This window comes from Peromyscus maniculatus, chromosome 5, assembly GCF_049852395.1.
Source record: "Peromyscus maniculatus bairdii isolate BWxNUB_F1_BW_parent chromosome 5, HU_Pman_BW_mat_3.1, whole genome shotgun sequence".
Taxonomy (NCBI): domain Eukaryota; kingdom Metazoa; phylum Chordata; class Mammalia; order Rodentia; family Cricetidae; genus Peromyscus; species Peromyscus maniculatus.
This window is the reverse complement of record NC_134856.1, coordinates 132,025,339-132,046,632: the sequence shown is the minus strand read 5'-3', so window position 1 is coordinate 132,046,632 and position 21,294 is coordinate 132,025,339. Positions and strand designations below refer to the sequence as shown.

The 21,294-nt window shown below is 50.2% G+C and overlaps 1 protein-coding gene across 2 annotated transcripts; it reads right to left on the bottom strand.

The window, feature by feature from the left end:
• Positions 1–5,501: 5,501 nt before the first annotated feature.
• S1pr3 (sphingosine-1-phosphate receptor 3) lies at positions 5,502–20,511 on the bottom strand. Of its 2 annotated transcripts, XM_076573327.1 has the most exons (4): positions 20,305–20,511; positions 19,742–19,764; positions 18,638–19,670; positions 5,502–8,953 (listed from the first exon to the last, which is right to left on the bottom strand). In XM_076573327.1, the coding sequence occupies exon 4, from the start codon at positions 8,807–8,809 to the stop codon at positions 7,679–7,681; it is 1,131 nt and encodes a 376-aa protein (XP_076429442.1). In that variant the 5' UTR covers positions 8,810–8,953; positions 18,638–19,670; positions 19,742–19,764; positions 20,305–20,511; the 3' UTR covers positions 5,502–7,678. The 2 variants fall into 2 exon arrangements, with proteins under 2 accessions (XP_076429442.1, XP_015851257.1); XM_015995771.3 differs by having other exon boundaries at positions 19,742–20,509.
• Between the last annotated feature and the right edge of the window lie 783 nt (positions 20,512–21,294).

Here is a 21,294-nt window from a genome sequence, read left to right as displayed (position 1 = left end):
AACAGAGGCAGTTGTAAGTAAAGGCTGTGATACACCATGAGTGGAAGGAAAAGCCTAGATTGGAAGGGAGGAAGAGACAAGGGAGAATGAATTCCCCAAAGTCCATAGGCTTCAGGTCTCAGTTGCCATGTGTCCAGGCTCCATGTCCATCCTGGTGTCCTGAAAATGCCCCCTTCCCCAAAGGGAGGCTTTCCCCATGGCAGAATCAGACACCTAGGAGGCTTCCTTATTGGAGTGGCCATAGAGGGGCCATCTCATTTCCATGTTAGAGCCAATATCACATGCTCTTCTTGTTGGAGTGAGTTGAGTAGAAACCCCATGTCCCCAAGATAGTGATGCAGCAGTGGCCACCTCAGTAAAGCTCAGCCCCAGGACACCCAGAACAGGAAACCTCAGCCCCAGGACACCTAGGACAGTAAAGCTCAGCCTCAGGATACCTAGAACAGTAAAGCTCAGCCCCAGGACACCCAGAACAGTAAACCTCAGCCCCAGGACACCTAGAACAGTAAAGCTCAGCCCCAGGATACCTAGAACACTAAAGCTCAGCCCAGGACAACTAGAACAGTCAAGCTCAGCCCCAGGACACCTAGAACACTAAAGCTCAGCCCAGGACACCTAGAACAGTCAAGCTCAGCCCCAGGACACCTAGAACACTAAAGCTCAGCCCAGGACACCTAGAACAGTGTGGCTTTGGCTGCCAGATGGGTTCTCTGATCCGTGGCTTGTGCCACACCCTAGGGCTTTCCTCAAAGAGTGGTGTGGTTTGATAAGTATGCGAAGTGCATGGAAGGTTTCTTCCTGGGACTCTTCATTCACAAAGCATATTTCTCTTCTCCCCCACAAGCCAAAGATGGCATGCCATCTATAAACAGCCCTGTGAATGGTGACAGCCAGATTTTAAGTAGGAGGAGGATAGAAGAAGGATTGCAAAAGAGATCATGTGCCCAGACAAATCTGTGTGATGCTAGTTCTTATGAAACTGTTGAAGTTTTTTCCAAGAAAGACAGTATAGATAAACCCCACTCCTGGAACATATTACAAATCTAGACTGCTTGGCTTTGTCTGAGATAATGAGCAGGTGTTTCCAAGACAGTTCAGCTGTCTTGGAGGGGCCCTTGTTTTTTAGGTGAAGAAACTGAGCCAGGCAGTGGATGGTGATAGTCAGTGGCTAGATCTTGTAAAGCATGCAGGACTTACTAAGGCCTGTTGAGGCTCAAACATGTAGCTCACTCTATGGAAGCAACAAGCAGTCCATTTATCCTCATATTTCACATTTCAAAACACATGAAGGACTCAGCCATTTACATGAGAGACAGGACTTGTGGTTGGTGACTTAGCTGATGTTCTCCCAAAAGGTGGCCCCAGAGGGGATTTGGGTACATATAGCTTATTTTGGAAATGATCCCAGGACTCAAGAGGGAAGTGGCTGATGAGGAATGGTTGCACTGTGGAGCATGTTTCTATCAAGTGTATACCTGGGGCGTCTACCAGCTGCTGAGCTTTGGGAGCAGAACTGAACACACCTGAGGTAGCCAGTGGAGGGGCAGGGGCTCCACTGCAGCCAGCATGGGTGGAAGGCTATCTCCAGTGATGTCTGCCATGCCCTGTGTACACCCATGCATTCTCTGCAAGCTGGGACATTCTGGAGCAGAGGCTGGCGTTCGTAATAAACAGAGCAGAAGGCAGATGTCAAAGCAGCAGGCTGCTTATCCCACACATAGATTTCGGGGCTCTGCCCCTCGAGGTCCCAACTCAGTGGGGCTAGAGCAAGGATGGCATGCTTGCATTTTCAGTATGAGGATGATGGGTATGCCTGGGGTCTCGGCTTTGACATTGACTGGTGAGTGTTCTAGCCCTTCATTGACTCTTACGGGTGGCTCCCCCTCCCCTCCCCTCCCCCACCTTTTATGAAGAATTTTTCACACCACTTCATGTCATAGATCCCAGGTCCATTCTGTGAATTTAAAAGTGGAGAATTAATAAGTACTTATAACTCCCTGCAACTGTGGCTGGCAGATAAAATGCCATCTGCCAGACAAGATTTATTTATAATGGGGTTTATACATATTTATAAGTTTGCAAGCAACAAATGCAGAGTTTTAAAACTGGCACATTTTATAGCAGCCAGAAAAAAAAAATCTTGCAACTTTCTACCAGGTTTTTTGAGTGTGAACTGCATGTGTACATTACACACAAACACAAACTTTCCTTGATTCAGATGGAATGTGTACCTCACTCAGCATGTGTGTGTCCACACACAGATCAACTCTCTGCAGGGCATCGTGAGCCCCTGGGTTTTACTAACATGAACAACTGTCAATCAAAATGGCACCAAGAGCTAGGGGATTAATAGACTCTCATCAGCAGACTCAAGGAACAGGGTGCTGGGTGCTGTGGAATGTGAGACCATGGCACAAAAAGGGAAGGAATGGCTTGCTAGGAGAGTTGGGGAGGAGTGTCACTGTGGACCATGACAGAGGGAAAGCAAGCCAGTATAGTATAGTGATGATGTTTGTAATCCCAGCACTTGGGCGGTAGAAGCCGGAGGGCAGTCAGCCAAGGATAAGGAAGGGCAGATGTTGGATAAAGGAAAAGAGATGAAACAACTGTAGATGCACATCTGTTCTGGCTCCAGTACTGCGCAGGCCTAACCTGACTTGGCTTGCCAGCCTTGCTGGCCACATTGGTACAGCATGTCCTATGCACCTGGCCCTGGAGGGACTCTTGGGACAGAGAAGGAAACACCGGTGGATCTGCCCCTGTTTTTAATTTAATAGAAAGTCCACCCCTAACACACCTGGGGCCGTGTGAGAGTGTTGGCGTGCGGAGGCCTTTCAGTGCTGGTGTGCCCACATCCAGTTAGGGCCCAGCAAGGGTCAGGGCTGAGCTGGGGGTTCCGAAGGCTTTGCACAGTAGGTAGGTGGCACTGTGGTGCCTGCGAGGCAGAGAAGTGTGCAAAAGTTCAAGATGCAAGCCTGCCTGGAAACTGCTGGTGTCAGCAGGATGCTGAGAGCAGGCTGAGAGCCAGCCTTGCCTCTCACTCAGAAGCCCTGGGTAAGTGAATCCCGGAGACCTCCCAAACACATTAGTGATTCTTGTCTTAGGGTAAGAGAGAGAAACCACAGGAAATGAACAGCTTTATGCACCCCTTGTGCGTAAAGGACCATCCTGTGGGGTGAACCTTCTAAGGTACTGGTTCACACTGTACCCACAACATTTTCCCACAACCAAAGCCACTAACACTGGAGTAAGCGACAACTCACAAGGCAGGGATGAGTGGACTAACCAAGCTTGGGCGATGAGTTTTCTTTTCTTTTTTCTTTTAACACTATGTGTGAGTTGCCAGTTGACTGTTCTCTGTTCAACCGACTATTGGATATAACTTGTTTCAGAGTATTATGAAATTATGTGAGTTTCTTTGTATTCAGAATTAAACATTTGATGTTTAAAGACCCAGGATTAGGAGACAGCTCAGTATAAATGTCATGTGTAACAAGGTATTTAATAGTTTTTCAAAAGCATTTGGATGGCCATACATATTGATATATGAATATTTGGAAATTTTTTGTTTCTGTTAACTTTCGTGAGACAGACTATTACTGTAGCAGCAGTCTGTCTGGGCTTATGGCCAACCTGCACCTTTCTACTTAAATACTGGCATGGAACTGGCATCCTAAGTCACCTGCGAGGAGCAAAAATACAAAACCAATTTCAAGTTTTCTAATATTTTTCTATGATAAAACTTACATGATTTGGTGAACATTTGGAGATCCCAAGACACAACAGGCAAAGGTAATTGGCTTGGACTGCCTTACCTCCAGGGACTCCATCTTGCTCTTTTGGGGAATGGTGTTGCTGCCTGTCTCATGCCCTTCACCATGGGCCTGGCACACCACACCCAAGCTTCTGGGATGACCAAGTGGAGGCAGAATACAGCATCCCTCCCCATGGCCCAGATATGGCAGGTGGCAGCCAAGGGCTGTAGACAATGCTGCTCTCCTTGTTATTTCTAGGTACTGGAATATGTGCCTTCATCATCTAGACAGCCATCCATGCATTCCGGATTCCATAGCAGCCCCTCTGAACCTCTGACACTAAAAGCATTTGGGTGATGAGGTTTGCACTTGTCCACAGTTTCCAAAGCATGGAACCAGTGTTGCAATTAGACATTTTCTATAACGCACCTTGTTACCTTTCTGTGAACAGCTCTTTCCCAGCACAGAAGAACCATGGCTCAAAGATTGAGAGAAACAACCATTTTTAAATAGTTAATTGTTTCAGTGACTATAGGTGTAAGTCTGTTGGCAATAAAGGCTACTGTGAAAAGTTGTCTCTTGTTTGCGTAATGGAGCTTATGTTTGTATGGTGCCGTAATGCATGTGTAGAAGTTGGAGGACAACTTGTGGGAGTCAGTTGTCTCCTCCTATCTTGTGGGTCCTGGGGGTCTAACCCAGGCCATCAAGTTTGGCAGCAAGTGCCATTGCCCGCTGAGCCAATTCACCAGCCCTGAATCTTATAATGCTTCACAGAAGACAGGAGGATAGATTGAAAAGTACTCTCTAGAAATTAAGTGTCTGCTTTTCCTCAGAAGAAAAAATGGCAGAAACACTTCAAAAGATTCACACCGACTTTGCGATCTGGAACACAAATGGCCGTGGGCAGGTCAGAGGTGAGAGACCGTGGGAAGGCTTCATTGGGAACTTTCAGCTACAAGTTATAACAACTGTAGTCTCCAGAACAACATACCAAACATGGATCCTCTTTGTGTGGCATGCAGGTTAGAGGCTAAAAGTTACCACTTGTAAGACAGAGCGCCAGTTCCAAGGGCTGGTGCTGACCTGCTGGCCCGTCTTGCACATCATTGGCAAACACCACCCAGTCTGATGCCCTCTGCTCGGACAATGTTTCTATTTTTTATTTTGTAATTTCTCCCCTATAGAGGGGCTATTACCATTCTTCCAAACATGGGATCTAGGCTGGGAAATGGCTCCTATGGAAAAGACACACTCAGCAGTTTGTGTCTGTAATCCCAGCAGGAGGGAGACAGATCCCAGGGGCTTGCTGACTAGTCAGTGTACCAAACAGGCGGCTTCAGGTTCAGTGAGAGCCTCTGTCTCAAAAAATGAGATGGAGAGCAACAGAGCAAGACACCCAACATCAACCTCTGGCCTCTACTCCTGCCTGCACAATACACACATGTGCACACACATGCACACACCACAGACACACATGCTCCCCCCCGCCCCCACCACTACCAACAACAGTAAAACAGTATCTCCCCAGACTGGTGTCCGTAGCATCCAGCACACTAAAGCTTCATCGTAACATCACTTACGTGATGGGGCTGGGGGATAATGGGACACAGTGACTGGGTTACTAAATGTGGATTATTCCTGAAATGCTGTGAGACCAGGTACCAGGGGAGAAGCAAGACCACCCCCTTAGACCCCCAAGGGCCTATTGCAAAACGACAAAACAGTCTACCACACAGACCCCAAGAATGGGTTTTCTATGAAGTCTTTTAGTTTTATTAATTATTAATAAACATAAACTGTAAGTAGTAGAGGTTGCTCACAGCCCTGGGGGGCCCCAGGTGCTCTGGTGGCAGGTCACTTGTTTCTGACCGCCAGGGTGGGGGTTGCACACACTCCACGTCTAAATGCTGTACAGGTGGCTAACTAGTGAAGCAGTGGACACTGGCATCACAGGTGGTCGATCAGTTTTGAGTACATCAAGTGAGCACACTTAGATTTTAGTGTATTTTAAATTTCAATTGCTTCAAAGTCTGTCATGCTACAAATGTTGCCTCCTAGCAGGATTGGTGGGCACGGCTCCCAGCAGGGGCTGCCGAGTGGACACAGCCACAGGAGGATATCACCAGGCAGGGTCATGCAAAATGCGTTATTGATATTCGTGACCCAGGCCCATCCTCAAGGCACGAAGGCGCATGTCCTCCAGCCCTTCTGTTCCCACCTCAACTCCGCCGCACACTGGTCTATTTTTTTTTTTTCTGTTTTTGCTTTTTTGTTTGTTTTGTTTTTCTTAGCCCGACACTTTCATGCTTTCCTTTTCCAGAAATGTCTTGGATTGTCAATGCTTGTGACAAGAGAATAAGTTCTTTTTTCTCAGTGATGTAGAGAAGAGCGCAGAGCAACGCTCCAGCAGAACATCTTGGCAGCGTGCTGTATCCACCAGGAGTGATGTGAAGGAAACTCTTTAGTCAATCAGCCCACGGTTACCTAGGATCCCTAAGCAAGAACAAATGCCATCAGGTAACCACCAAGAGTAAAATCAGCTTACAAAAAGGCTCCTGGTGTGTAAAGGCAGGGTTCATAAGGCAATGGTCTCTGACACTAATCAACTTATGGGGAGCTCTGACATGAGGTCCCCCCAAGTGAGAGTCCTTTGGAAGGCTTCTCTGGGAGCATGGGTGCTGGCCAGCCCTCCAGACACACCGACGACATTCCATCTGTGTGGCCTGTGGCTGGAGTCCTTGGGGAGGGGCACTTCGGAGGTGCCATCTGAGCGCTTCCTTTACAAAGTGGACAAAGGAATGCAGGTCCAAGTGATGGAGGCGTCCACCATGAAGGAATGACGATGCTTCTTTCTGAAGAATGTACAAATAGCCATGTCACACCTCCTAGCCTGGCAGAGTCCTCTCACTGAATGGTCCTGGTCAGGGCTCCCTCACGTTGAGGGAGCTGAGAAGCTTTGCTGATAGCTCCAGCTCCTTGCCAGGGACAGCAAAGGGGACGTTTGACATCGAGCTTTTCTATGTAGAATTGAACTCAGCATCATCCAGCTGAAGGCTGGCTTGTAAAGCTCACTGCTGGCAACTCCCACATGCAGCAGACTGACTCCCTTGGAACAGAGACCCATGGTGGAGAGCACCTTACCTCTCCTTATGGGCTCTTTCCTTAGTGGGTTCTGAGAGAGCCTAGCTGGCTTTTCTGTGATGTTCAGAAATGCCCAAATTATCAGATAATTTGGGTTTCAGATGTGCTTAAGCTTATGCATGGAACACAAGAGAGAGGGACCCACACATCTGGGCTTCTCTTTGGTGAGGCGTTTGAGAACACAGAGCTTTAGTAACTTTCCACTACTATAAGCTAAAACGCCAATGCTAGAGGACTGGGACTGGGAGGGGCGCATCACCTTAGCATGTGGTGGTGACCTTGAACCTGGTAGAGCAGTGGGGGCAGGTTTGGAGAAACAGTTCCATAATGTACGGAGGACTGGCACTTCATGTGGATTATACCTGGGAAAACCTGGTGTGCACTTCCTAGGTAACACAGAAGCAGACACACACGTACACGAGCACCCATTCTATGAAAAATAAATGTAGTGTGAAAATAACGAAACATCATCCCAAGGTGCACTGTGCATAGCGCATCACCACCTGCCCTCTGGCACCTGGACCAGGGAAAGCGGCAGCCAAAGGCAGTGGATGATATCAGCAGCTTGGTACATTCAGAAGGATGGAGCCTGCATGCAACAGGCGAGGCACGTCCATATCCAGGCTGAAATGTGTTGATGATTCCTTGGGTCTCCTCCTCAGAAGATGCCCACACTGTGGCCACATCAAGCAGACCTCCAAAGTCAAGGTCTCTAAGAGCCCACATGGAAGTAACACATGCAATAAATAAGTATGGCTGCAGAGCTGGCCCTTTGGAGATGGTCACTTGCAGAGGACCCCATTTTGAAGTGGTCTGTTTCTGTCAGTGATGCAGGAAGAGGTGGCCACATGGTGCAGGTCTTCCTTGACCTTTGGGGAATGGCTGCTGTTGTTACTGGAGCTTGATTTACTTCTGCTTGGGTCAAGAGCAGGCTGCATGGGTGAAGCCTGGGTCCCGTTGCCCCTGACTAGACAGCCACACACCAGTCGGAAGAAGGCACGCCGCATCTCTTTGCTGGCCAGGGTGTAGATGACAGGGTTCATGGCCGAGTTGAGGACAGCCAGCATGATGAACCACTGGCTCTTGAAAAGGATGGAGCACTCCTTCACCCTGCAGGCCACATCAATGAGGAAGAGGATGAAAATGGGGGACCAACAGGCTATGAACACGCTCACCACTATCACCACGGTCCGCAGCAGGGCCATGGATCTCTCGGAGTTATGGTTGGCTACCCTTCGGCTGCTGGACTTAACCAGGAAGTAGATGCGCGCGTACAGGATGACGATGGTCACTAGAATGGCTGTGAAGATGCTGATGAGGAAGGCAATGTACTTCTTGGAGTAGAGGGGCAAGATGGTAGAGCAATCAGGAAAGTTCTCCAGGCAGTTCCAGCCCAGGATGGGCAGGGCGCCCAGCGAGAAGGCAATCAGCCAGCACATCCCAATCAGAAGGAACACACGGTGTTTCTTGTTGGCGTCATAGGGCCTCATCTTGATCATGGTCAGGTGCCGCTCAATGGCAATGGCCAATAAGCTGCAGGTGGACGCGCCAAGGGCCACGAACATACTGCCCTCCCTAAGGAACCACACTGTCGGAGACAGGCTGAACGTCTTCCTGCCGGACATCAGAATGTTGACCTTGTAGGCTATGCCGGCCAGCAGGTCGCAGAGAGCCAAGTTGCCGATGAAAAAGTACATGCGGTTGTGAAATTTATTGTTTTTCCAGATGGCAATCAAAACCATCAGGTTCTCCAAGACGATGAAGCTACAGGTGACCAAAAAGAGGACGGTGGTGACGAGGGTTCCACCGTCAGGGGGGTCCCGCCTGCCTGCTAGCTTCCCTACGTAATCGTAATGTTTCCGCAGAGTATCATTACCGAAGATGGGCTGGTGGTCCTGCGCATGCGTAGCCATGACCTTTCTCTAGACAGATGGTTACCTCAACAGTCCACGAGAGGGCGCTCCAGGAACGTTCATTTCAAGGAACAATTGGGACTGTGGTGGTGGATTCGGGAAGGCGTGCAGGCCTGGATCCAGCAAGAGTGTAGAAAATAGGCTCTGCAAAGAGATAAAGTAGAGGAAACCTTGGATCAAGTGATCACTATGAACTGACCCTCGGTGTGGAAAATACTAACGCATTTGGAGGACTGGTGTATAGTTTCTAAGATAGAGACCAGGAAAAGCTGTTAGGGCCCTGCAGCTGCCAGAGAAGAAACCTCAGTGCACGAATCTGAGAAATCAGGAAACCAAGGCAGAAGATGCCAGCAAGCTTCCACTTGGAAACCTCCAGGCACCAGGAAATATTGAGTTAGTTCTCACCCGCCACGTGGGAGCTGGTAAACCACTCTTCCCAGCTGCAGAGGGAATCCGATTTTTCACAGGATGAGAAAAAAATGGAGGGGAGAAGGGAGAGAGGAAGGAAGGACAGAGGGGAGAAGGAGAGGTAGGAAAGGAAGGGGGAGAGAAAATCAGGACACAGCAGGGGGAATGGTGTCTGAAGGAGTTCGGAGTCCTCCCTGATGAGTTTTGGAGTGACACCATGGGAAGCATCCCATACTTCCTTGGACCAAATCCCTTGAGGTCTGGAGGGCCTTTGGCCCACCTGGCAGAGAGCCTTACGGCCTGACCACACAGGCCGGGCAGGAAGGGCAGCCTGAGGCTGAGCAAGAACCCTGAGGCCACTGCACTGAGCAGAACCCGGGGAGGAAGGACTGCGGACTGGCCTGGAAGCTGCCGCCACGGAGGTTAAGGCAGAAAGGGAGGAAATTACATGAACTTTGAGTATGGCTTGAAAGGCAGAGGTCTGTGCTGGGAGTATTAGTTAGCATATTCACAAGGCCTGTGAATAGAAAAAAGGACACACACACAGGATTGCTGTGAAGGTCTTGAATGCAAGCAAGCACCAGGCCCTCAAGAAATTGTGTGTGTGTGTGTGTGTGTGTGTGTGTGTGTGTGTGTGTCTGTGTGTGTGTGTGTGTGTGTGTGTGTCTGTGTTGCAAATGCATGCACGTGTGTGCCCCTGCATGTGTGTGTCACTGAACCTGGAGCTCACCCATGCAGCCATGTTGGCTGACCACTGAGCTCCAGGGATCCTCCTGTCTACCTGCCTATACACTAGGATTTTAGGTACATGACACCAGACTAGCTTCCCACGGGGGTACTGGGTGCCTGAGCTTAAGTTACTAACCGCCACTCCCCAGTCCTGTCCACTGGCCCTCGGATGCGTTAACCTGGCCTGTGGCTCATCTCCATCTGACCGCATGGTTCTGAGGCTCTGCAGCTCAGCTGCGAAGGCTTGGTTCCCACAGATGTACCATTCATCCTTCGTTTGTAGTTGACACGCATAATTGTACGTATTTGCCGGTGCGGTGTGGTGATGCGTGTATACCGTGGGTAATACTCAAAGCATGGCCATTAGCATCCTCCCCTCCTTAAACGTTCGCAAGTTCGAAACCCCTGCCTTTGGATTCTTTAGTGTTGTGAACCCAAGCCAACTCACTCTGCTGCAGAACTCTGGAACTGATTCCTCTGTCCAGCTGTGTCTAGCCTCTTCCTGTTCCTCCCAACCCCCTTTCTAGACTCACTTATTTTAAGTTACAGTTACTGGGTTCTTAAATGTCCAATGAGGTCCAAGTGGAGTGAGTTGAAAACAGCCCACTTTTTGTCCACAGTGAGGCTTTATTCACAGTGTTTAAGTTCCAGCCCTAAATTTGGTTCCTAGACACATGGATGAACACAGCAGGACTTCACCCACCACCAGGAGTTTCTTCCACAGTTCTGCAGTGACTTTAACCCCTGAAGAATACCAGTGGTTCCTCCATGGGTGGTGCTAGGGGGCTGAGAAGAAAGTGACCACAGGAGGGCTCTGCACTCGTGACCGCTTTGGGAGCAGTGGGACAGTGCACGCCTTTCCTTCCTCCGTCGCTTGGGAGACCTTAGAGTGGGCGACATTGGGAAGAGGAGGCCCATGGCTTCTTGGCAGAGACATCTTCTAGTTCCTGGCCTTCAAAGACATCTGCTATTCTGGAATCCCCAGGAACTGTCTGAATTCATGTCTGCATTCTACCTGGAACGGCCCTTGGCCTAGGCCAGCTCTGGGAGCTGCCTGGGACCACAGGAGTGGGTAAAGGTTGGTTTGAATGGCGCCTGCTGCCTGGTAGAACCCTTCGCGCTGCCCTCTTTTAACTTCAAAGAGCTGCTCTGAGGATGAGATGCCAGGGACACAGAGGGGCTCACCTGTCAGGACCCCTGTCATCCATTGAGCCCCGTCTCACCCCAACGAGGCTCCCCACTGCGCTTCTAAAGCTTCTCCCTGAGGCAGGCAGGACAATTCTGCCAGTCCCTTTCTGCTCTTAACCACCCTGGTGGTGGTGATGGCGGTGTTGGTGTTGGTGTGGTGGTGTGGTGATGTGGTGGTGGTGGTGGAGGTGGTGGTGGTGGTGGTGATGGCGGTGGTGTGGTAGTGATGGTGGTGGTGGTGGTGTTGGTGTGGTGGTGTTGGTGTGGTGGTGGTGTGGTGGTGGTGTGGTGATGTGGTGGTGGTGGTGGAGGTGGTGTTGGTGTGGTGGTTGTGTGGTGGTGGTAGTGGTGTGGTGATGTGGTGGTGGTGGTAGTGGTGGTGGTGGTGGTGGGGTGGTGGTGGTGGGGTGGTGGTGGTGGTGGTGGTGGTGGTGGTGGTAGAGGTGGTGGTGGTGGTGGTGTGGTGGTGGTGGTGGTGGTGGTATGGTGGTTGTGTGGTGATGTTAGCAATGTGGTGGTGGTGGAGGTGATGGTGGTGGTGGTTGTTCTCGTACTTCTTTTTTGACGGAAGGGATCATGTAACATAGCCTTGCTATGATGACCTTGAACTTCTGACCCTCCTGCCTCTGCCTCCCAAGTGCTGAGAATACAAGCTGGAGCGACTGGACAGTTTTATTCGGGGGATTGAACTCACAGTCTCTTGACTGCTAAATGAGCACTCACCCCCAGCCCACCCCTCCAGATTTTTTTTAAATCTTGTCTGTCACATTCTACTCATCTTATAGCATCTTCTAGGGTCACAGCAGCCCTCATGACCTTTCCTTGAGGCTGCCGTCACTTTAAGAGAAACATTGCAAGGTCTCATTTGAAGACTGGAAATTAGAAGCAGCCACAGTTTTCTGAGATGCAACAACATACCCGACAAACTCAACTTGGGGAGAGAAGGGTTTATTTGGCTCCCGGGTCGAGGGTGTGGTCCACCGTGGCAGGGAAGGCATGACTGTCACATTGCATGCAGAGAGCGATGACTGCTGGTTTTCAGCTGGCATTCTTATTCAGTCCTGGACCCTGCCCCACAGAACGGTGCTGCCCACACATTTCAATTAACCTGATCTAGAAAATAGCCATGCCCAGAAGTTTGTTTCCATGACGATTCTAAATGCCATCAAGTTGATAGTCAAGATTAGATACCAAAGGCAGGAAACGTCATCATCACGACCAGTGCCCAGCCCCATGTCCTGTGAGCATTGTCCCTGTGACAGCAGCCGTCACGCTATGTTCCTCCCACACTCTGCTCTGTCCCCATCACGTGACTAGCTGTGCCATCCACAATGCCACAATGCCCAGGTTTGTCTCAAAATGTCCCTGGGCTGTCTGCTCTGCAACCAGCGGTTTCTGACCCAGGAATGGACACCCTGAAGCCCTGGGTCACAGCACAGGTGGAAACTGATTCTCAGTTCCAGGTTTCTTGTTCTAGGGAAGATGAGTAAACTTAGAGTGACCTTTGTGTATGCGTGAGTGCACATGTGTGGAAGCCAGGGGTCAATTTCAGGTGTGGTCCTCAGATGCTGTCTACCTTGGGTGTTTGTTTATTTATTTGTTTTGAGACAAAGTCTGAAACATGCCTAGTAGGCTTGACTGGCTGGCCAAAAAGTCCCAGGAATCCTCCTGTCCCCGTGTCCCCAGCACTGGGATACCCTTCTTTTTCACCTGAGTTCTGGGAATGGGACTCAGCTTCTCATGTGTGAGAGGCGGGCGAGCACTTCACCAACGGAGCCATCTGCCCAGCCCTCGGGGTGTTCCTACACTACCTCAGCTCGTCTCCTGTGCCTCGCTTTCCCAACCTCCCACAGCACTCGACCCGTCTCATCGCTCCCTGGGAAGTTGGGGCTTTGGCCTCAAGTGTGAGGAGAGGGGACGAGAGCCCCTTGAGATCAGCCGATCTGGACTCCCTCTAGGGGGAACAGAAGGTGAAAAACCAGGGCTCTCAGTGAGAGCACAGAGACGGTTGAGCAGAGTGAGAGAGGAACAGGTGAACAGTGAAAGCAAACAGCTAACAATTAAATACCCACAACAAAGACAGCAGACGTGCCGGGACCTGCGAAGGCCGAAGGCCGGGAGGCTAACCCACTTTGCCACTAAAGCCTGGACGATGGTTCCCCTTAATTAAAACTCCTCTCTCAAGCGGCTGAGATTTTACATAGCATATTCTGTTGAAGATGAGTCTCTGCATTAGCAATCTGAAGCTGTCACTTTGGGACCTAAACATGTATTTTCTCTGGTTTATCAGTATCACAAAGCTGGCCGTACCCTGGGAGCTAAGTCCTGGACTAAACACCAGATGATTTGGGATACATCTGGATGTCACTGTGCGTGGCAGCAGCAGGACACAGGAGCTCTCCCCTCTGTCCCCAAGGGGTGCCACCCACAGACCTCCACTTTGCTAGAAGAAAGCCCGAGCCCTGGGTATCAGGGGGCTCTTGTCAATATTGTCACCCAGTCACCGCAGGAGTGCACCAGAAAGTCAATCTGACCCACAGGACACAACCAAAACACCGGAGACCAGCACTCAGATCAGCAACAGGCCACCAGGGATCTCTACTGGTCACTACCGTCACCTAGCATGACCACTGTCTGGGTTCCCCAGCCCAAGTGAATTTATACCATTTCTTTCAGTATATAAATGAACTCATGGGATACTCCACACCTGGGGTGTTTTCCTCCCCAGGATGCTCATGTGAACCAGGCTTGCGGATGCAGCCAAATCCTTCTTGCTCTCAATCCATTGTGTGTCTGCACATCACCCTCTATTGGATCTGACTTACAGACAAGGGCAATTTCTTCCACGGCCAAGTGTTGTTTCTCACACATTCTTTTGGTGAACAGATGCCTTCATCTTTGCCAGCCGCCCTTGGTTTCTAAGGGGCACACAGGTATAAAAGGTGGGCTGTAACCATGACCCAGAAGTGCTGGTCTCTCTGTCCAGCTCCGACTGTGAACTGGGTCAAGGCACCTCCACTGAAGGCAAGGCAGATGCAGCAGGCAGTTTTGCATCCTGCTTTGGGGAAGCAATGACTGTGTAAATTGGACTGCTGATTCATTTCCCTTGGAAAGAAAGGAAGCTCCTGGGCTGTGGAGATGCCTCAGAGGGGAAGACACTTTCTGCACAGGCTGAGAGCCTGGGTTTGAATCCCCAGGTGGCTTGTAAAGCCAGGCATGATAGTGCATTTCTGAAATCCCAGCACTCCCGCACTAGATAGGAGACAGTAGAATACCCAGATTTGCCAGCAGATGGGCTAGCCTAGTATACATAGCAGTGGACAACAAAGGAGACCCTGTCTCAAACAAGATAGGGGACAAGGACTGACACCCAAGGTTGTCCCTTAACCTCCACACACATGCTGGCATACATGAGCACACACACACACACACACACACACACACACACACACAGGATTTCTATATATATATATATATAGAAATCTGATGTTGAGATTGTGGTCATACACAGACTAGTTAGTGTGTCCTCTAAAATGAGAGGCACGTTCCACAGGTAGAGGTCCCACTGAGCTCTAGGGTAGAAGGCTCCCTGGGCAGCACTGGTCTCAGCACAGATTCCTCTGCAGCCCCGTGCCTGTGTTCACCAGCACACTCCCAAGGTGTGCGCTAGCCAGCACTCTGACCCGCCTGCAGGCTCCTCACTCCCCTCTCCTGGCCCCCTCTGATCTGATGGGGGACTAAGCTGGAGTCCTCAGTCACTCTGTGCTTAATGGGAGCCACTGTTCACCTCTGAGCTGTCCTTGCAGCCGTCACCTGGGCCTTCTCACTTTGGCCTCATGGCACTAGGGTCACACAGCTTTCCTTGAAGCACCCTGACACCAAACATATTTTCCTTTTGCCAAGAAGGAAGGAGACGCCTTGACCAAATGGCTCCATGGTGAGTGACCCCACACAAGACCTCGCCAATATTAGGCATGCCTGCCCTCCCCGCCCCCAATCCAAAAGCAGCATCCCCTGGGGAAAGCGAGCCTGGGAGAGGGGTCCGATGGATTCCAGATGTGCCTTCTACCCCAGCGACTCACTTTCTCCATATGTCAGTTTAAAAAGTAAACAGACTATAAAAGGAAGGAAAAGGAGGGGGACTATTTCTGCTGTCTAGTGTTTCCCCCTCTTTCTCACTCCCCTCCCTCTCTCCCTTCTCCTCTTTTTTCTCCTTTTCTCCTTCCTCCTTCCCTCTTTCTCTCTCTCGGAGAAAAGGAAATCTCTTTTGGTCAGAGGAAGAACTCCATGTTTGGAAAGACATGTCTTTCCAGAGACATCAGTGACCTCGCCCTCCAAACTGAATTAAAGCATCCACTATTTGACAGTGAGCAACATTTCTTAGAAAGCCAGAGTTTGCTTCATTTTCTTTTTCTTTTACAAGAACTGAGAAATGAAATAGCCAGCGGGCCAGTTCATGGCTCCCAGTCCTGGAAAGTTCCTTTGCTAATGAGACCCCTCACTCTGGGGTTTCTGCCTTGGCCTCACTCTGCCTCCAGAGACAGTCCAGGACAGAATGCACAGCCTTGCACACTAGCTCATCAGTGGAGCACCTGTGAGATAAAGCTCACGGATGAAAACTGGGTGAAGGCTTCCTGTATCTCCCACTTGTTTTCCTTCAAGCATGGATACAAGTCCCTCTGCCTGGTGGGGCTTTCCAGGTCCTGCTCTCTGCTGTACACGTCCTTCTCATTAGCAAACGAGATGAAGTTACAGATCCAGATGCGGTCCAAGAAACCCCAGAGACGGAGGTCATGTCCCAAGAATGCTGGGTGCTGTGCGAACGTCCTGAGCCAACAGACTCGTCTGTAAGAAGGCATCAGATTATGATGCAAGGTCTCTGTATTTTTGTTCTCCTTTGCCTGCCAGTCAGTCTTATCAAATTCTCAGTAAGGGCAGGGGACCAACTTACTGCCAGGCTTCCAGAAAGTGAATGTAAATATGTGGAAATAGCTTCCATCAGAAAGTTGAAGACATGCACGAACATGGGGTATCCTGCCCAGGAAGTCGATCCTGGTCATGCCATGTCACATCTAGTCCCGAAAATAGCATGTGACTTCTGAATGGACACATGGGGAAACTGAGGTTGAGGGGGAGGGTTATGCATTCTTAGTGGTAGAGCTTGGCTAGGCTGGGTGCCAGGGCATCTGTTCCAGCCCATCCCTTCAGGGATAAGCTTTTTGTGAGTCAGTTGCTTGTCATAGGTCCCTTAACTAGGAGGTGCTAAGAGCCTCTGAAGTGTCTTTGCAGCCTAATTGCTTGAAGCTACTGGAATGCCAGTCTGGGAGCTTTGGCGGAATGTTTAGATAACTCCAAAGACAGGAGAATGGAAGAAACATTCAAAGCCAAGCACACCACAAGAACATCACAGCCGTCTGCTGAGCACCTCTTCCAAGAGTGGTGGAAAACCTTTTAGAATCCTATAACATGGATCCAAAATTGATAAACACGGAATTGTGAAGGTAGCTATGATGAGAAGATTCAGGGACCCCAACACCACATCCCAGCTAACACAAACAGCTTGCTTAAAAGTGGCCTCCAGCCTTTGATAGAAAAAGGGAACCCCAACATTTTCAAAATTGTGAAACACTCAAATTTGTATTATTCTTATAACAAAAATATATTCATAAACTGTAGGCATCAAGAAAGAGATCTGTGGAACAAAGTGTCATGATTTCCAGAAAGAGGACCAGTCCCTGATTCATGGGAAGCAGGTCATCAGGCCAGCACATAAAGCTTGGCAGGAAATGAGAGTTCCTACATCCAAATATGGTAGAGAACCAGAGGGTCGTGTATGTAAAACAACAACAACAACAAAATCATAAAGAGCAATGACATTGGAAATATGCTAAGTGGTTATGACATCATTCTCCCTATATGGGGGGGGGTCCCTAAGGGTGGGCTCTGCAGGTGGACTCTCTGGTGCGTGTGAAAGCAGAGTGACATTGACAGGATGTGATATCCGCTGGTTTGCAGATGGGAAGACCCAACATGGGATTCTATGGTAACGTAACACACCCCAGCACTGAGCTCTGTACCCCTTAAGAAGCTTACAGATCTAGATACCTCCACAACTCCTCAAACAGCACATATACACACACTCACACACATGTACACACACATACATACACACTCACAACACATTCACACACTCTCGTACACATACACATACTCACACTCACATACATGCATACACTCACACACTCACAATACATTCACACACTCTCATACACATACACATACTCACACTCACATACATACATACACTCACACACTCACAACACATTCACACACTCTCATACACATACACATACTCACATTCACACATACATTCATACACATACATTCACACACACTCACACATACACATACATGCATACACATACTCACATTCACACATACATACATACACATACATTCACACACACTCACACATACACATACATGCATACACATACTCTCCCCCCCAACAAACACACCACCTCACCACCACCATCACCTCAACAAAACAGCCCTGATCCCAGGCACCCTCGTCAGCAATTTACCTGCAGTATGTAACCCTTCACTCCACTTTCTAAGCATTACAGTTCCTTGACCTTGTCTGCTTGGTTTTCACCTATGAAGGAAGGAACTTTGAATAGATAAACTTTGTAGGTGGTGATATGCAATACCGGAGACTTCTGACTGCAGATTTTAGAATGATGAGTGACTCTGGGGGTCTCCGAGCACCAGCTCCGCGGTGGGGGTGGGGGGTGGGGGTTCAGGGTGATGTTACTGTGATGTTCAGAGCAAAGCATTTCTTTTCAACAGCTGACAAGAAGTCCCTCTTACATCAGGAGTGTCCAAGGCCAGAGAGACAGGGCCACAGAGGTCATGCACAGGCACACAGTTAATAGCCGCCCTTACCTCTGTTCTATCTCAGTTAAAAACCGACATACCAATTCCCCCCCCCCCCCGAGCCTCGCTATCGCATTGCAGACACCTTTGTATTCCAGCTCCAGGCCTGACACCCCTAATTGCCTAGTTTGAGAAGTGCTAAGAAAACTGGAATTTTGTAGCTAATAAAACTTAAAAGAACGACCCCCCCCCAACACACCCCTGAGGGAAAAACCACACACACACCCCATCCCCAGGTTTTCTTCCCATGAGGATTTGGGTGGATCCGTATTAACTTCTGAATTAGGCCAGTATAGTGAGGGAACTTGGAGAGCCGGCTCACTACGCTCAGGGTTTACAAACACATTTTTTAAAAAAGCCCTGGTTGTAATGTAAAAGAATCTTATACCCCTCCACCAGCCCTAGGAGGCGGCTAGGTCACAGGAGTGAATGGCCTGGAGAAGAGGAGGAGGTGGCCCGATGCGAGGCATTCGCGAGCCTAGGTCATGGTGCTCCGACTTGGTTAGAATTTTATCCGAAAAGTGGTCCGAGCGGACCCGGAACCACTCCAGCCGGATCCCCGCTCACCTCAGTCAGCAAAGCGCATCTGGGCTGGCTGCATCCTGGGGTGTCTTAGCTAAGACTCCAGTCTAGGGGCTCCGGAGGTCGCTCGTGGCCTCAGGTTTCCCCCGGTCGTCCAGTCACCTCGCTCAGCACCCGGACCTTGTCGCCTTCCTCTGAATTCGCTCACCCAGACTCTGCCCCAGAGGATCCGAAGGCAAACTTTTGCAACGACTCTCCGGGGCGGGGCCCAGAGTCACCCCGCCTCCTGCCGCCCCTAACCCAAGCTTTGGCGGGCTAGTCCCCTGCTACATCGCGGTCCCCAGCCACGTCTCCGCCCCGGGCCAGGTCCCCGCCCAGCCTCTCTGCCAGTCTGAGGCACCCGGGCTGTCAGGACCCACGACTGGGGCTCTTCACTCCTTTGGACTCCCCTGCTCTTATTCCTTTACTGCCAACACACACATCCTGGATCCTGACCTCAGGGTCCTGCATCTATCCCGCGAATGCTCCAGGACCCAGCAGCTGCAGAAATGGATGCAGAGCTGGGCTTGAGTAGTCTGCCTAGGTGGCCAGGAGGATTTGGGTGGATCCGTATTAATACTGTTACTCCCCTCAAGATGACTAGTGTTAATCATACTGTCTTTAACGTCATCGTCTTGATAGGGACCAGTTCAGTCTGAAATTGACTGACTGCCAGCTTGAGCTGATAAGCTAAGCCTTCTGCCCCCTCTGGCCCCCCACCCCCACCCCATCATCCCTCTACCAGCTGCAAGGCAGGGACCCCCCACCCCACCACCACATGTGCCTGAGACCTGGCCCCTGTGTCTTGCCCACCTTAGCTTACCTCTATCACTCACCCCGAGCCTACTCCTGTGCTCAGGGCAAGCCTCACCTGCCATGTGGGGAGAAATGAGAATCTTTGGAAGGGAACTGCTCAATTACAAAGGAAATTTAAAAGTTCTCCAGACCAGCTTGTAGAGGGAGCGAAGAGAGGAAGCCGAGATAAATTCCTGAGCAGGCAGAGTCCAGGTCTGTTACCTTCTCTCAAGTGCTTTCTTGCCTGTAGAAGATGAATTTGGATCAGGAAGCTGCTTACTTGGGGTTCATCTGGCATGTGAAGGTAGAACTTGCCTGGCCTTGGCCTTCTCTGTTGCCTGGTGAGAAACACAAGCCCTCAGGGTCATGAGCCCTGCCTTGGCTGCTCAGTGGCAGCATGATGCCCCTGAGCTCTGGATCTACTTGCCTAGCCTTCCAAATTCGCTTAGTGTCTTGGAACAGCAGAGAGAAGCTATTTCTCTCCTCAAGTGCAATGGGAATGAGTGTGTCTCAGTGTGTTTGACTCCTACAACATCCCGTTAAAGAAGGAAGAGGCGGCTGCAGTTCAAGATGCTTCTGTAGCTCTTTCTACAGCCACCTCCTGTGGCCAGGGTAAGTGCACAGCATCTTGGCCACTCTCTGACCCCACAAAAGGGCCCGGTCTTGTTTCCCACTGTGTTACCATCACGGCCATTGCTGATAGAGGTGTGTTTTTATAGCATCTGCATCTCTAATCCCCAGGAAAGCTGCTGACAGAACAGGGTGACCCTGAGTCCCTGTGACATCCTCCAACACCAGCCTCAGGAATCAGTCTCCTACGCCTGAGAGCTATGAGGAATTTTACTGCTATCAACGGGCTTTCCTAAAAGTGATTTTACCCAGAGCATCCTGGAAGTCTCCCTGAAACCTGTATTTCAATGAAGCCTTTTATCCCTCAAAGATTCCCAGCCAGAAGCAGCTGTCTTCTCAATTCAGGCCTGACAGAATCCCAGCCTGTCTGCTGGAGGGTCTACCTCACCCCTGCCTGCTGTGATGGAGAGCCTACCTCACCCCTGTCTGCTGGAGGGCCTACCTCACCCCTGTCTGCTGTGATGGAGGTCCTACCTCACCCCTGTCTGCTGGAGGGCCTACCTCACCCCTGTTTGCTGTGATGGAGGTCCTACCTCACCCCTGTCTGCTGGAGGGCCTACCTCACCCCTGTTTGCTGTGATGGAGGTCCGACCTCACCCCTGTCTGCTGTGATGGAGGTCCGACCTCACCCCTGTCTGCTGTGATGGAGGTCCGACCTCACCCCTGTCTGCTGTGATGGAGGTCCGACCTCACCCCTGTCTGCTGTGATGGAGGTCCTGCCTCACCCCTGCCTGTCTGTTGTGATGGAGGTCCTGCCTCACCCCTGCCTGTCTGCTGTGATGGACCTTTACTCTGTCTACTGTGCTAGAAACCTTATCCCTGCTGTTTGTATCTGGACTTTAAGCTCAGACACTCAGCTCCCACAATGGGTCTCTAGGCCCATAGATTCCACTACAGACAGACTTCTCGGCATCTCCCAAGAGAAGTAGCTCTCCTTTCAGGTTTATTGACTAAAAGTCTTCCCTGTGTCTTGTTGGCTGATGAGAGAAAGCCAGTTGACAAGCTCAGCAGGAATGGAGGAGTTAGAGAATTCTTGTTCTGAGAGCATCCCTGAAAAGATGGGGTTGGATAAGTGTGTCAGAAGGCATGAGACTTTTAGGTGAAAGTGTGGCCTGATCACACAGTGCTGGCTGGAAATGAAGAAGTGTTTTCTGTGGAGATGCCAGCAGGTGTCTGATTGTTCTGTGGCCTCTAGACTGAGCCTTGGGGTACCCAGAGACTCTCTGGGCATCATTCTT